The 15072-nt window shown below is 36.6% G+C and overlaps 1 protein-coding gene across 2 annotated transcripts; it reads right to left on the bottom strand.

Annotated features, from left to right (window-relative positions):
- Positions 1-1763: 1763 nt before the first annotated feature.
- On the bottom strand, positions 1764-12721 carry LOC104112130 (uncharacterized). 2 transcript variants are annotated; one of them, XM_070196789.1, is made up of 9 exons: positions 12452-12720; positions 12163-12274; positions 7202-7392; positions 7025-7119; positions 6525-6947; positions 5176-5284; positions 3570-4215; positions 2294-2411; positions 1764-2148 (listed from the first exon to the last, which is right to left on the bottom strand). In XM_070196789.1, exons 1-9 carry the CDS (start codon positions 12584-12586, stop codon positions 2145-2147), a joined length of 1833 nt encoding a protein of 610 aa, XP_070052890.1. In that variant the 5' UTR covers positions 12587-12720; the 3' UTR covers positions 1764-2144. The 2 variants fall into 2 exon arrangements, with proteins under 2 accessions (XP_070052890.1, XP_070052891.1); XM_070196790.1 differs by lacking the exon at positions 1764-2148 and having other exon boundaries at positions 2290-2411; positions 12452-12721.
- Positions 12722-15072: the final 2351 nt, after the last annotated feature.

The following is a 15072-nucleotide window of genomic DNA, read 5'->3' as shown; positions in this document are numbered from 1 at the left end:
AACTTCTTTTTCTCGGTGTTTATGCGGTTCTCTGTTTATATTTTGTTGAACTTTGAAGGAGAAAGACACCGGATATAACTTTTGTGTAGTTTGAGGTTTCAAAAGTTTACAGTTTGCTTCTTGTTCTTTTTTTGTTTTCTTGGAAGTGGTTCTTTTACCCAATTATTTTTGTTGGTGTTGTGAAAACTTGAAGTCAACACGTTTAGAGCTCGTTGGAGAAAGAAAAGAAGATGGGTTAAGTAGAAATATCTGCAAAATTTTGTATGAATATTTGAATAGATAAAATTCAAATAATGGAGAAGGATGAAGAACACTCGGATAATCAAAGTCAGAACATAAAGAAATTCAAAGAACTAGTAGAATAAGAATATAACATGCAGAGCAATGATGAATTGGCATGTCTCTTGAGCCTCTGAAGGTAGGCTGCAGAAAAATTCCCATGGAGAAGTTTAGTTTTTTCTCCTTTGTTTCCAAAAGAGAGAAAAATTCAAGTGATTGTGAATAATGGAGAATGGAACAAAAGGTTTTGGTGCTGGTCCGTGTACATGAGATGCACAACTTTAGTTTTAACCCCAACTCTCCAAGTTAGCCTCATTTTGTTAGCTAGACCAAAAGTGCTTCACTTTGACTTTAGAAAACTTAAGTTACTATCATGAATATATTTAGGGATATATTTAAAGGACAAAAATAAATCTATCTCAATAAATAAGGGACAATTTTGGTTAAAAATTTATCGTTGCTACAAGGTTTAACTTTTATAGATGGGTAGTTTTAACAAAAATTATCTCTTATCTTTCCGAGCAGAGGTAACTTTATCCTTTATTATATCACTTTGAGCACTTTTTGTTTTAAATTTTGCTAGCAGTTTTAGTATAGGTAAAAGAAACATCAAAGAAGAGTAATAATTTAACAGAAGATGCATGGGTTTTCCCGTGGGCAGGGGGAAAAAGAGAGTGTGAACAGATGTTCTTTGAAATCCCAATTCCATTTCTATCAATTTGCCCTTTGAGTTCATAAACGAAGAACCCAACTTGTCTGTGGGGCTTCAATTGAGAAATCAATCGAGAAGATAGCTCCAATCATTGTCGAATAAATTGAATGGAGAGGAAAATCTTACTTTTCACTAATATTTGAGAACTATATTGTGTATAAGAGAAAAGAAGGCATAATGAGAAAATCAGAAATCATTTTGGAGATAATTAATGTCTGAAATCATCAAACTATAGCCGTCTCTTCCTTTTCTTGCTTATAAACAAGCCCTTTGCCTTTAGGCTTTAGCAGGCTAGCAGCAACTCTAATTTTGCGTTCTAAGTATTATTTTCTTTTCTAACTTTTGATTGAAAGAGATTAGTCGAGGGACAGAGGGAGAAACAAAAGAAAATTACTTTCCCCATCTCCAGATCCCAACAACGAGGAATGGTGGATGAGCTTTTGTGCTCCCGTGAATTTTATCAAATCAGACTCCTTAGTTTTGTTCACTACAACATGAGTAGTGAAAAGATCCTTTACCCAGATGACTGTAAAACCAACGTTAGTTTTTAGGTTTCCATTTGGGCTTTATGTTAACTTTAATAAAGTTAAGGGATAATAGTTAAAAAGTTAATTTGATGCAGAAAACACTTCATCAAAGTTGTAAAGTTTATTTCATAAGCTTAAATTTTTTAAAGTTGTGAAAATTGTATAGAGATGTAATGGGTATCAGAAGTTTCGAAATATCCCAAAATGTACATAATGTCATGAAATAAAAAGGAGGGAGCAATACATAACTAGAACAATCAAAAATGAATTTAATTCTCATGAATAACTTATCCTTATTTCTCTCATCGCATATGCTTTATCAAGTATAATTTTGCTCCGGTAGTTACGAAGACCGATAAAAAAAAAATCAAACATAAGTATATACAAGCTACAGGCTGCTGGTAACATGTCTAGCTACAAATAAAACAAGAGGTATTTCCCATCTCCCTACAATCGTATCTGAAAGCTTGGAAAAAGAAATATTTAACATGTGCAGGCAAGGAGATAATTCGATTCAACTTCTCTTTTTAAGGTTCCATCGAACAGGGCTCGTCCAAAAGGATGATCATCAAACAACATAACAGCTTTCCACATTTTTTGGGCCAAAATGTAAATTCCCAACTTTCTTACCTGAAGATAACAAATTAACAATAAACCAAAGTTTATGTAATAGATCTGTCTAGCAAAAACATCGTAATCAAATCTCAGTTTCCACTTTCCTCTGTAGTACAAGTAAAATAGCTAATAGGATACGAAACTAAACCTCAACACTCACCTCTTTGTTTTATCAAGCACTTCAATATATCTTTTTGGGACACCATAGTGCTCAACAAGATATCTTGCAAGATCATCAATAACACCTCCTTGAACCAAAACTTCCTGTCCTTTCTTACCTAAAATTATAGAAGAATTTGCATAAGGATGATATATCTGCCCTTAAAGTGAACAACGTGACAACCAAGTTCATATGCAAACATAGCAAATCAGTAAACATAGATAGACCAAAAGCACAAAATAAATCACGTCAGTAAGTGAAAATAACCTACAAAGCCAGGTACATAATATAAGTGAATCAATCAATCAATCATTATGCATCAATACCATATCAGTTGCGATCAACTATATCCATTCTGCTCTATTCAGGTGCTTTTCATGCCAATATTAAAGAATTCACCTTTGATACTCACACTCATTCATACCAATACCCACTTGATGATTAAATGGATTACAAATATTGCTATGGGCCTACGGGATGTCTCACTTAACCAGAGCATAGTAATAAACTCCACAGGAGGAAAAATAAATAAAAATTATTGAATTTAGATGCCCTAGTATTTAGACAAATTGATAAATAGTACCCAACTCCTTCAGATCAACCTATTTCCATCAGTTTACCATGGAAATGGTCTAGTAATTAAGCAAGACTACTAAACATGGTTTATATACACCCAGACGCATTGAGACACAGTAAGAGCTATTCTGTTTGCTTTTCATTCTTTTCTTTTTTTAATTTTATTTTAATGGAACTATCTCTAGCGTCAATGCTCTAAGTGTCCAACTGCAAGTAACTATAACAATTCTCAACTACTAGATATCATCCTAACCTGGATAAAACATATCATCCTCCTAAGGTCTTAAATAAAACAGTACCACATTATCTCTTTTCACCATGAGAACGTAAGCGAGCAATTAATAGACAACACTTGAGTGAGGCCTAAAGCATAGAATGCTGTGAAGGCTCATTGTCAGAAATCAAAAGAGAGACGCGATGCAGCTTTTTATAGTTTTCAAAAAGCCACTCTAAGAAGTGCAGGTTCCCATGGGTTCAAGACCAAAACTGAAGAGCTGAGTAGAAAATAAGCAATACAAGCCACACCATGAGATTCATAGTTGACTATAAAGATATATTGCCAATGATGCTGTAAAGTATAAACCAGCAGAAGACAAATAGGACATCACAAACCAAATTTTGAGAGCCACCATATAATAATTACTACAACTAATAATCTAAAAGAAGGGTCATACACAGCTGTCAAAGTGTCAAAACAGACCTGGAAGTTCTGCCACAGTAGTGCTACAGGCAAACTTCTTCTGCAACTCTGAAGCCAAAGCCTCTGCATCCAACAGAAATGACTCAATTCCAGAAAGTTTAGTCATTTTTTTGTTTCCTTGCCTCCGTTCTGTCATTATCTGGATGGGTTTCAAGGCACCTTTGCGAACAGCTGTATCGTTACCCCGAGTCACGCAATGATGGGCTTGCATCCTACCTATGAAAGTTTGTCCCAAATCCTTCTTATGAATTTCTGTTGGATAAGTCGTTCCCTTTTTTATGGCTCCCTTAAATAAAGCATCACATAGTATTGCATCCAACGTCACAATGGACTTATTTGATGGCTTGACAAGATTTTCTTTCTCAACGTACTGGAACACTATTTCAGAGGCTTCAGATGCAGTGAAAAGTCTTCTAGTGTCAGCACCAACAGAAGCAAAAATAGGATTTACATGCACGCTTGGTTTATAAATTTCAGAAACTTCCAGTGTCTTCTGCAGCTGTTCTTCATTAGAAGCATGATTTGTAGAGGGCCCAGTGTTGTCCACTTTTTTCTTTTCTGGCTTGAAGGACAAGTAGTCTGGATGCTTTCGATTAACAGAAATAAGAATCACCTCTTTCTTATGCTTATCTTCTTTCAGTGAGATCTGCACATGCCAATGTATTGGTAAGTTTGGAGAAACATTAGATAATGTGAAACACCAGATAAAATCAGAAGACATCTGGATGCCAAACGCACCAGAACAAGAAATGGGGGCACATTTTGCCATGAAGCCATGAAATAGAAGAGACCAAAGCAAATTTCTCGAACACTTATTGACAAGATAAAGAACTTGGGCCTAAGAACTAGCTTTGGGGTTGAAAATAAAGAGGATATAAAACTCTCACATCTGGCATACATCCAAGCAAACCTTCACAAGACATGTGCTATATGAAAAAAGCAAAATGCAGAAATAGCATCAACAATGAAGGTATACGCAAATGCAAAATACAGGACAGAACACTACTCCATATAGTATTGCACCATCTCATCTTATACGCATGTTCTGGCTATGGTTGTAACATTTTTTTCCACAGAAGTTTTTAAACAATCTCTTGCCTACTGGCTGTTGTTAGACTACATCAATATGTTGCACCTGCCGCCATCAAAGAGAAGCTGAAAGTTCTGACTAACAGCTTTTTTCGAACCCTCCCAACTTAAGTAGGAAAAGAGGAGGATAGAGGTTGCTACAGATACTTGCCAGTTTCAGCACAAGAACAGTCCTACCTACCACTTATAAGTCTTTGCTTTTGACGAGAAGTTAAACAGAAGAGCAGCTAATCATGAAGAGTACTACTACACGCAGTCATCAATGTCATGTGAAGTGCCAATATCAGTGTTATACTTAGCTAAGCATGAAGAACACAGTATATATAAGTACGTGTATCCAAATATATGGGCTACAAGTAGAAATCTCTCTGCATCTCTTATGATGCATAGAAATAGCAGTCTAAATGACTTCACATCTGAATCATCCATTAAACGCAATAGCAAATTTTCAGCTACATCCAACAGTTTAATGTTCAAAAAATCAAATTCCATCTTTCATAACAAATGTCGGAACTACCAATCCGCCAGAGGCTTTAGCCTGTAGCCACTTGGATAATTTCTTGTGAGATGACTTCTTTATGTCGAGTGTTATGCCTGGAGGCCTGCAAGGTAGCACGTGATTTGACCTACACCGGCGCAATGAAGCCATTAATAAGTGGCTAAGCAAGGAATAGAACAAGTCAAATATAGTTGCACTCCAACATCTAGAGAAGTTAAAGAGTGAAAGTCAAGAAGAGGAGGTATTAATTTATCAGATCACCTTCTTATTTCTCTAATTTGTTTTGTCTCAAGATGAAGATCATTTGTACTGAAATATGTCTAGAGTTCAATTACATAGCTGCCTCGCAAAAATAAATTGGTGTTAGCTCTGCTTCTTCTACACAAGTAATACTCCCTCTGTTTCATTTTTATGTGGCATTGTTTAACTGAGCACAGAGTTTAAGAAAGAAAGGAAAATTTTTGGAACTTGTGGTGTTAAAACATGCCATGACATTGAAGTGGATGTAAAAGCATGCCATTAAGGATAAAAATGAAAGTTGTTAAATTGTTACCAAATGCATAAAGGTGTCATTCCTTTTGAAACAGAAAAAAAAAAAAAAAGCAAAAGTGTGCCACATAAAATGGAACAAAGGGAGTACTCAACTTAAGCCTTATTTAAAATACCGTTCACAAATTCTAGTGGTGTTATCTCCACTTTTTCAGCATATGCTCACTTTGATATAACATCTGGCATACTGTTAAATGCTCAGTTAAATACACCTAGAGAAGTTATCATTTCTTGTAGTGATTGAAAAAACAATCTGCATCAAACATGAACCTCTTATCCTCTCCATTAACAAGAAAACTAGAAATAACACTACAAAATAAACTTTGTATAAAAGAACCTTTAAAATTCATGCTCAAAAATTCCAAAAAGAAGGTTAGTGCCAAATGTGAAACAATAAAGTGCACTACTCTTAGTGGGCGTTTGGACATAAGAATTGTAAAATTCCAAAATAGGGGGAAAACAATTTTCAAGTGAAAATGGTATTTGAAATTTAGAGTTGTGTTTGGACATGAATATAATTTTGGATTGTTTTTGAAGTTTTGTGAGTGATTTGAGTGAAAATTTTGAAAAACAGCTTTTTGGAGTTTTATCTTCAATTGAAAATTGAAAATTGAAAATTTTATGAACAAACGCTGATTTCGGAAAAAAGTGAAAAATCTTTGGAAAAAAGGAAAAAATTTCTTATGTCCAAACGGGCTCTTAGTTTACCATCTGAAATTGTGTACACAAAAATCAATTTTCTTTTTCTTTTATTTTTATTATGATCAAAAAAATTCAGTAACAGACGTAGATTTCAATGAGTTTGGAACCCGTCGTACCATAATATACTTCCAGGGATGGGCAGGTCTTTTTCCTTAATTGTCATATGTAATGCTTGAAGAAGGCACTTGTCCAAAAGTGCATCTACCTCTTCAACAGACAAGGAATGGTGTCCCTCATTATTTGATTCATCTACAGGAGTTTCTGTAACCTTCAACTCGCCTAGATCATTGATAAGCTGCACACTGACTTCATCTGCTCCATCACTCTGTGTGGTACAAGGATGACCAACACCTGATGAAGAAGCATCAAGATCAATCACTTCTCCGGAGTCTTCATTGTTAGTCACATTTCCTGGCTCAACTGAAGGATCAACTTCACTTGAATCAGATGCCCTACTACTCAATGATAGAGCAGGATCTTCAAACACGACATCTTCTAGAAAACCAGCATTTGGTACATGACAATTTTCAGCGGATTCCCTGGAAAAATATCCAGAAAACGGTGACATCTAGAAGTTGTACGGACGAAAACTAACATTAACTTTCTTAGTTCATACCAAAGGGTGTCTCGATAGTAATGACATATTTTTAAAGCCTTTCCACGTAGACCAGCTTTTATAGCTTCTGTGCTACTCATGGTAGTTGTTCCCACCTGAGGAAAATAAATCAGTATCCTTCAAATTGATTATATAGCTAAATTAAGAGAGAAAAACTGGAAGGTCCCATAAGCTTACAGCTATTGTGGCAGGGTTTCCAGGAACCTTTACTGCCCATGGCTCCCCAGCAGAAAATGATGGAAACCCTTCAGGAGGTATACTGATGCCAGGGAACATTAAATCTGCCCCTCCGAGAATGAAATGAGAAACTTCACCCCCTTTCAGCACAAAAGCAGGCAAAAGTTCTGGGACTTTCCACAGAGCATAAACTGTACTCACCTCATAGAAAGAAAAAAAAAAACATTTTCAATTAAGCAGGATGGTTAATAACTAAATTCTGTCTTGTTAAAAGAATATCTTTCAAGCAATCAAATCACATAGCTACTGTGTATAGAACATGCCTAAAAAGCCTTCCTACTTAAAATATTTACAAATGTCAATCACCAAGCGGGGGTCTATCGGAAACCGCCTCTCTACCTCAACAAGGTAGGGGTAAGGTCTGCATACACATTACCCTCCCCATACCCCACTTATGGGATTACACTGGGTTTGGTGTTGTTGTAATCACCAGCAAGTTATAAGCAATCAATATACTCCAACGGGAAGATTATCAAAACACTGCTTCATAAAATTAAAATCAAAAAGTGAAAAATCAAAAGCACTCTCCCTCAGCCAATAAAGCAAACACGATTGAGTAGTATTTACTGATCAACTAATCAATCAATAAACTATGACTCAAACCAAAATGGTTAGGGTTTGCTATGAAAGTCAACTCTATTCTGGCTCATTTTAATACAATCCTAAAACATTTTGTCTTTTAAGAAATACTACAGTTTCTCTGAATCTCAGACTCACCCATATAACCAAAACACAAAAACTTTCTGATCTCGCCAAAAAGACTCTTGGCAAACACCAAACCAAATTTAAAGTGCAACAATTATTAATTGTGTCATATTATTAGCCAACTCTGCATTATATTTAATCATCATATTATCGCGTCTAAAGACCGTGCATATAAAGGTACATGAGACATGTCATACTATCTCAGACGACCTTTGCCTTCTCCATTTCATCCTCTATCTACTGTACTTGTACCTTCTGTCAAATGTAACAATTACCAATCCTACACAATCTTGTATTACTGCACATCCATGTTAATATATACACTTCTACGATATTCATCTTGTGGATATATTAAGCGTCTAGGGCCCAACATTCACTACCATAGACATTGATAGTCTCAGAATCATTATACAAAACTTGCTTTTCACCATCACTTTTGTGTCGTTCCTCCAATTTAATCATCCTACTCCAATTCTATGTATTACTTCTTTATTTACCATGCCATTCTTTTTCTTTCGTGAAAATCTATCATACCATTCCCATGGACAATTGAGCCCAGAATATTTATTTTACTGCTTAGCAGTCAACATCCCATCTAATTTCACTTCACTTTCACTCTTCTTATCAGAACTAAATTTGCAGAAAATATTATTCCGTTTTACTTCATATTTTATTCTAATACTCTTACTCTTTCGAGTGTTACTCTATATTTCCAACTTCTTCTTTTCAAGTACATTATGTCAGCACTATTTTTGTCATTTGGTATTGAGATAATTTGAGCACCATGGGGTGAGATTCAGTTCTGTTAAATCTATCCCCTACTTGCTCTTATGTAATGGACCAAATTGCAACATCAAATGCAAATTTATCTGGGCCAAGCCAGTTTGACCAAGCTTTATTTGTCAGTCTTTTACCTTCAATTTATGCTTTATTTGTGCTTTCCTTGAGCACTTTTTTGGTAAGCCGCTACAGTGATTGCTTAGGAATATAGATGATATCTTGATACTTCACGATATATATTCCCCATTTGTCTAGAGCGATATGGCTTGATTCTCCTTATATGAAGAGCCTTAATGAAATTTTCAATCACAACAAAAACATCAGATAAGCATCTTTATCAATCATAGCACAACTAGATTTAACATGCGAATGAAAATGTTTTCCATGGAAATTATTTCATGACAAAATATTTTTTCCAGAGAAAATGTTTTACCCTGGAAAACTGTTTCAGGAGTATTTTCCAATACTCGGTTGGGTATAAATGTAGGTGACACATTTCAACGGAGCATAAGGTATGAAAAAAGTATTTTATCTATTTATTTAGAACTACTACTACTATTACTACTACTCCTTAATCCAAAGCAAGTTGCCGGTGGCAATAAGATTAATTTTTTAAAATTGTTGTTATCATGACCAATTTGCTCACATCTGAACTAATCCATCAGGTAGCCTATTCAATCAACAACAACAAACCCAGTAGTTTCCCACGAGTGGGATCTGGGAGGGTAAGTTGTAGGCAGCATTACCCCTACCCCTGGAAGGGCAGAGAGGTTGTTTCCGATAGACCCTCACCTAGAGAACGACTGAAAAAGAAAAGGTAATTGCAACAAGTAGGACTAACAGCAAGATGAAATAAGATCGAATCCAAGAATGCAGTCAAACTCTAGGTAATAATAGCCATCTATGAATAAAAGATAACTTATTAACACTAATGCTAGCGAACTGAGTAAGACAAAGAGAAACGCTCGATTACCTACTAACCTTCTACCCTAATCTTTGACCTCCACACCTTCCTGTCTAGGGTCATGTCCTCAGTCAGCTTCAGCTGCGCCATGTCCTGCCTAATAACCTCTCCCCAAGACTTCTTATGCCTACCTCTACCCCTCCTGCTGCCCACCGAGGCTAACCGCTCACACCTTCTAACTGGGGCTTCTGTACTTCTCCTCTTAACATGCCCAAACCATCTCAACCTTGCCTCCCGCACCTTATCCTCCACAGGGGCCACTTCCACCTTTTCCCAAATAACTTCATTCCTAATCTTATCCAACCGGGTATGCCCACACATCTACCTCAACATCATCATCTCAACTACTTTTAGCTTTTGGGTATGAGAGTTCTTGATCGGCCAACACTCTGCTCCATACAACATAGTCGGTCTAACTAGAACCTTGTAGAATTTACCTTTAAGTCTCAGCGGCACATTCTTATCACACAAGACACCGGAAGCGAGCCTCCACTTCATCCATCCTGCTCCGATACGATGCGTGACATCTTCATCAATCTCCCCGTTACCTTGTATTATAGATCCAAGATACTTGCAACTACTCCTCTTGGGGATATTTGCGTATCAAGCCTCACCTCTATATCCCCTTCATGGGTACCGTTGCTGAACTTGCACTCCATGTACTCCGTCTTGGTCCTGCTTAACCTGAAAACCTTAGATTCTAGGGTCTGCCTCCAAACCTCTAACCTCTCGTTAACACCACCCCGCGTCTCGTCAATTAAAACTATGTCATCAGCAAATAACATACATCATGGCACCTCACCTTGAATGTGTCTCGTCAATGCGTCCATCGCCAAGGAAAATAGGAATGGACTAAGAGTTGATCCCTGGTACAACCCCATCATAACCGGAAAGTGTTCCTAGTCTCCTCCCGCTGCCCTAACCCGAGTCTTAGCTTCATCATACATGTCCTTAATCACGCTAATGTAGGCTACTGGGACCCCTTTAGCCTCCAAGCATCGCCAGAGCACCTCTCTCGGGACTTTGTCATATGCTTTCTCTAGGTCAATGAACACCATGTGCAAGTCCTTCTTCATCTCCCTATACCGCTCTACCAATCTCCTCACAATGTGAATGGCTTCCACAGTCGAACGCCTCGGCATGAAACCGAACTGGTTCTCAAAAATGTACACATTGGTCCTCACCCTCACTTTAAGCACCCTCTCCCAAAATTTCATAGTATGGCTTAGCAGCTTAATCCCCCTATAATTATTGCAACTTTGGATATCGCCTTTGTTTTTATACAGTAATCATCGTACTCCACCTCTAATCACCAGGCATCTTCTTCGTCCTAAAAATGACGTTGAACAGCCTAGTGAGCCACTTCAAACATGCCCTACCCGCATTCTTCCAAAATTTCACAGGTATTTGATCTGGCCCGGTAGCTCTACCCCTGTGCATCTTACGCATAGCCCCCTCGACCTCCTCTACTCTTATGCGCCTACAATACCCGAAATCCCGGCACATCTCGGAGTGCTCCAAGTCTCCCAGCACAATGTCCCTATCACCCTCTTCGTTCAGGAGTTCATGGAAATATGTCTGCCATCTTCGTCTGATCTGAGCCTCTTCCATCAAAACTCTACCTTCCTCATCTTTGATACAATTAACTTGATTCAAATCACGGGCCTTCCTCTCTCTCACCTTGGCTAGCTTGTATAGCTTTTTGTCCCCACCTTTGGCCCCAAGCTTTTCATACAAACACCCAAACGCCGCAGTCTTAGCCACAGTAACCGCTAAATTCGCCTCTTATACCCCTCCCTGTTCATCCTCTTCGCCTCCTCGTCCTTGAGAAACCCTTCGAGACCCCTAACACTTCTCTCGCAGCTACTCTAATACACTCCATTGTCGTGGTCCACATACAGCTCGCATTCCCACTGCTCCTCCAGGCTCCCATAGCCAACAACTTCCCCCCTTCTCCAGCGCTTTGTCACTAGTCAAAGCACCCTACCTAATCCTGGGTTGACCATACACGGCCCTCTTCCTCCTCTTCCTCACGATCTCTAAGTCAATCACCAATAATCTATGTTGAGTCGTGAGATTCTCGCTTGGTATAACCTTGCAATCCATGCACAGACTCCTATCGCACTTTCGGAGGAGTAGATAATCAATTTGAGAAAATGTCAAAGATAGTCTAGCCCAACAAGCTCGTATCTCTAAGTTTTTACTCTCATGCCTCAAGAAGTAGACTATCCCACAAGGACTAACCGCTGAGAATTGGTAGAAATGAGTGATAATGTGTAAGAGTTGTAACATTCTTAAAAGACATTTTAGTGAAAAATATTTTACACAATTCAAGGTAATTAAAACAAATCAAAAAAAAATTCCTTATTTTGTATTATACCAAACGCACCAATGACCTACACAACAATATCTGCCAAAAATATTGGAAGTAAGTGAGATATATGGCACACACCTGTAGGGAATATATCATGACCTCGCCCATCTACGTCAAAAAACATTGGGCAATCACCCTCCAAACCATATACGAGTACTCGATTTGGATATTTCGAAACATTTAACTCCCCCTGCGTGATCCCATCAATACAGAAACACAAGAGTTTGATTATTCCATGAATTGCAATAAGTGATAGTAGTACTTTGTTCAATGCAATGCAATGCAATCAAAATTTAATACAGAAAAGTTAAAAATTAGCAATAATGTTGCTATATTTAATCCAACAATTAAAGAAAGGAAAAAGTACCTTGGGAGGAAGTAAAAGGTCGAGAAAGGCATCAGTGGCATTAGGGAAACGGTCTCTGATAGTGCGACGGAGCTTCTTACGGTCGGCGCCGGAAAGTCGCTGGTGAGACTTGGCGTCCACTGCCTTCTTGAACATTTTTCTCCTGCTACTACTCTTCTTCTGCGATAAACTATAGTAGCGGAAGAGAAAAACGAAGGTTCTACACTAATACGGAGGAGTCGTTTCACTTTTCTGGGCGTATGCTTAAGTTGAGCACCTGCTCTTTGCCCTTTGCGGCTTTGCCACATTTTTTCTTTTTATTCCCTAATAATACACGTTGGTTAGATTGATTGTGTGGCGAGCGAGTTATGCAAAAATTAGTAAAATATTGTATAAATTTATAAAATTATAATATAACTTGTTATACGTTTAAGCAATGCATTTAAAAAAATTTATGTAGTGATTAATAATGAATGAATTGTAATGAGATGATTAATAAAAAGTGATCATTTTAAAAGAATTTTTTCATTTTTAAATAGTTTAATCCTTCCGTTGTTAATACACAAGAATTTAATATTGATATTGTTTAGTACCAATCAAAGTTGTATTAGTAATCCGATGATTTCAATTATTATGCGACCAACCAAGCAATGTATTACTTTGATAGGGAATTTTATGCTAAATAAGTTTCTCAGTATTACAATCATATTCATCTTAAACAATTTTATTCATTTATTTATTTATTTGGTTATTTTCCGCCATCATTTTTTTATTTATATTTTGAGTTATTTTGCTACCTATTTATTGTGATGGAAATTACTTTTTTTATTGCTAAAATATTTTTTAATCCAAATTAATCAAACACCTAAGATTAATTTCACTAAGAAAAGCATTTATTCGTACCAACACATCATTTAAGGAAGTGGTTCAAGCATATGTTGTCCACGTTTATTGTTTTACATATACTTCTTTGATATTTCTAGCTTTTTATGGCACCTGGTTTGCATATTACGGCACCCTATATTTATTTGCTTTTTATAGCACCTCATTTGCAGTAATTTAGAAAGTCTTCAATTGAATTGTCAAAAATGTACAACTTGAAAGTTATAAGTGAAGTATAGCCAAAATACAAATAGAGATGGACTTTTCAAGAATCTTAGAAAGGTCATGTGAAATTAATCGAGATCAACTTTTCCACAATTCTTACGTCAAAAATGTGAATAAATCAAGTTTTCCTACTTGCTTTCTCATCTTTGCCGTTCTCTTTCTGAATTTCTTCTTTCTGTCTTGGAATTCCATCAGATGCAAAATCGAATTTATTTATCTTCCGAAGCAACAAACATTAAATGGGAGCAAAATACTGGCAGGATTAGCGCGCGCGGGGGGGGGGGGGGGGGATAAACTATAAACTCGATTTTTCAATATCACCACATTTTTTTTTTTTAAATCAATACTCACTATCAGGGGTGTACATGGACCGGGTTGGGTCGGATTTTATCAAAACGGTTTGGATTGGTTCGGTTTTGTCGGATTTTTCGGGTTTTTTTGTTATATGAATATTATTTCAATCTTACATTATTTAAGTTATAGATAAAATTTGATAAGTGAATATATGTTTACTAAAAATTTAAAAAAAAATAACAAACATATGATCTATTAAAGTGATCTTACGAGAGAATTATTTTTAGTAACAGATAATAGTTTATTTTCTAGACATCTTTTAAATAAAAATTTTATATAAAATTATATATTTATATGTCGGTTTGGTTTGGTTTTTTTTACTCAATACCAAACCAAATCAAATCAAACCTAGTCGGATTTTTTAATCGGTTTGGTTTGACTTTTCGGTTTGGTGCGATTTTCCAGTTCGGTTTGTACACTCATACTCACCATTGTGGTGGGAGGTTTAGACTTGACTCCAACCTGTATATTAACAAAAAGAAGTAGCAGAGTGTAGGATAGGGACTTATAATCTGATCCCATCCTACGATACAAAATATGAGGCTATCATTTGCTATAGTTAGCATGCCTTGTACATACAAGAGGATGTAACACACCTCGTAAGTTAGGATTAAGAACCATTTACAAAAGCTATACAACAAAATGGTTCTTTCTAGGCTTGACTCTAAAATTAATCAGTTGGTCTTTATATGTCTTCAAGGTAGCTCTCACCTTCCCAGGTAGGATGTTAGCCTCTATGAAGAAAGTAGATGATCTTCTTTGTAAGCTCCAATTAGCAAGATAATCGACTGTACAATTGGCTTCTCTAAAGCAATGAGAAAAATAGAAGTTGCCTTCATGTAGCAACTCCAAAATTTGCTCCAGAAATGTGAGAAATTTGTCATGGGATGGAAGAAAGGTTGTTGATAGCATTGATTAAAATCTGTGAATCAGATATAACAAAAATCTCCTTGTAACCCTTGTCTAGACACCATTTAATTCCCATGAGAATGGCTTTCGCTTCAGCCATATTATTTGTACAAATACCAAAAAAGCTAGAGAATGCCATCACCAAATCTCCTTTTTGATCTCTTAAAATACCACCTCCTCCTGCTAGGTCTCGATTTCCTTTACTTAATCCATGTGTTTTGAGTTTGAGGTATACATCAGGTGGTTTTCGCCATTTGACAAGGATAACATTG

The sequence above is a fragment of the Nicotiana tomentosiformis genome, chromosome 3, assembly GCF_000390325.3.
Source record: "Nicotiana tomentosiformis chromosome 3, ASM39032v3, whole genome shotgun sequence".
Taxonomy (NCBI): domain Eukaryota; kingdom Viridiplantae; phylum Streptophyta; class Magnoliopsida; order Solanales; family Solanaceae; genus Nicotiana; species Nicotiana tomentosiformis.
The sequence above is the reverse complement of the archived record's forward strand: the minus strand, read 5'-3'. Positions and strand labels throughout refer to the sequence as shown.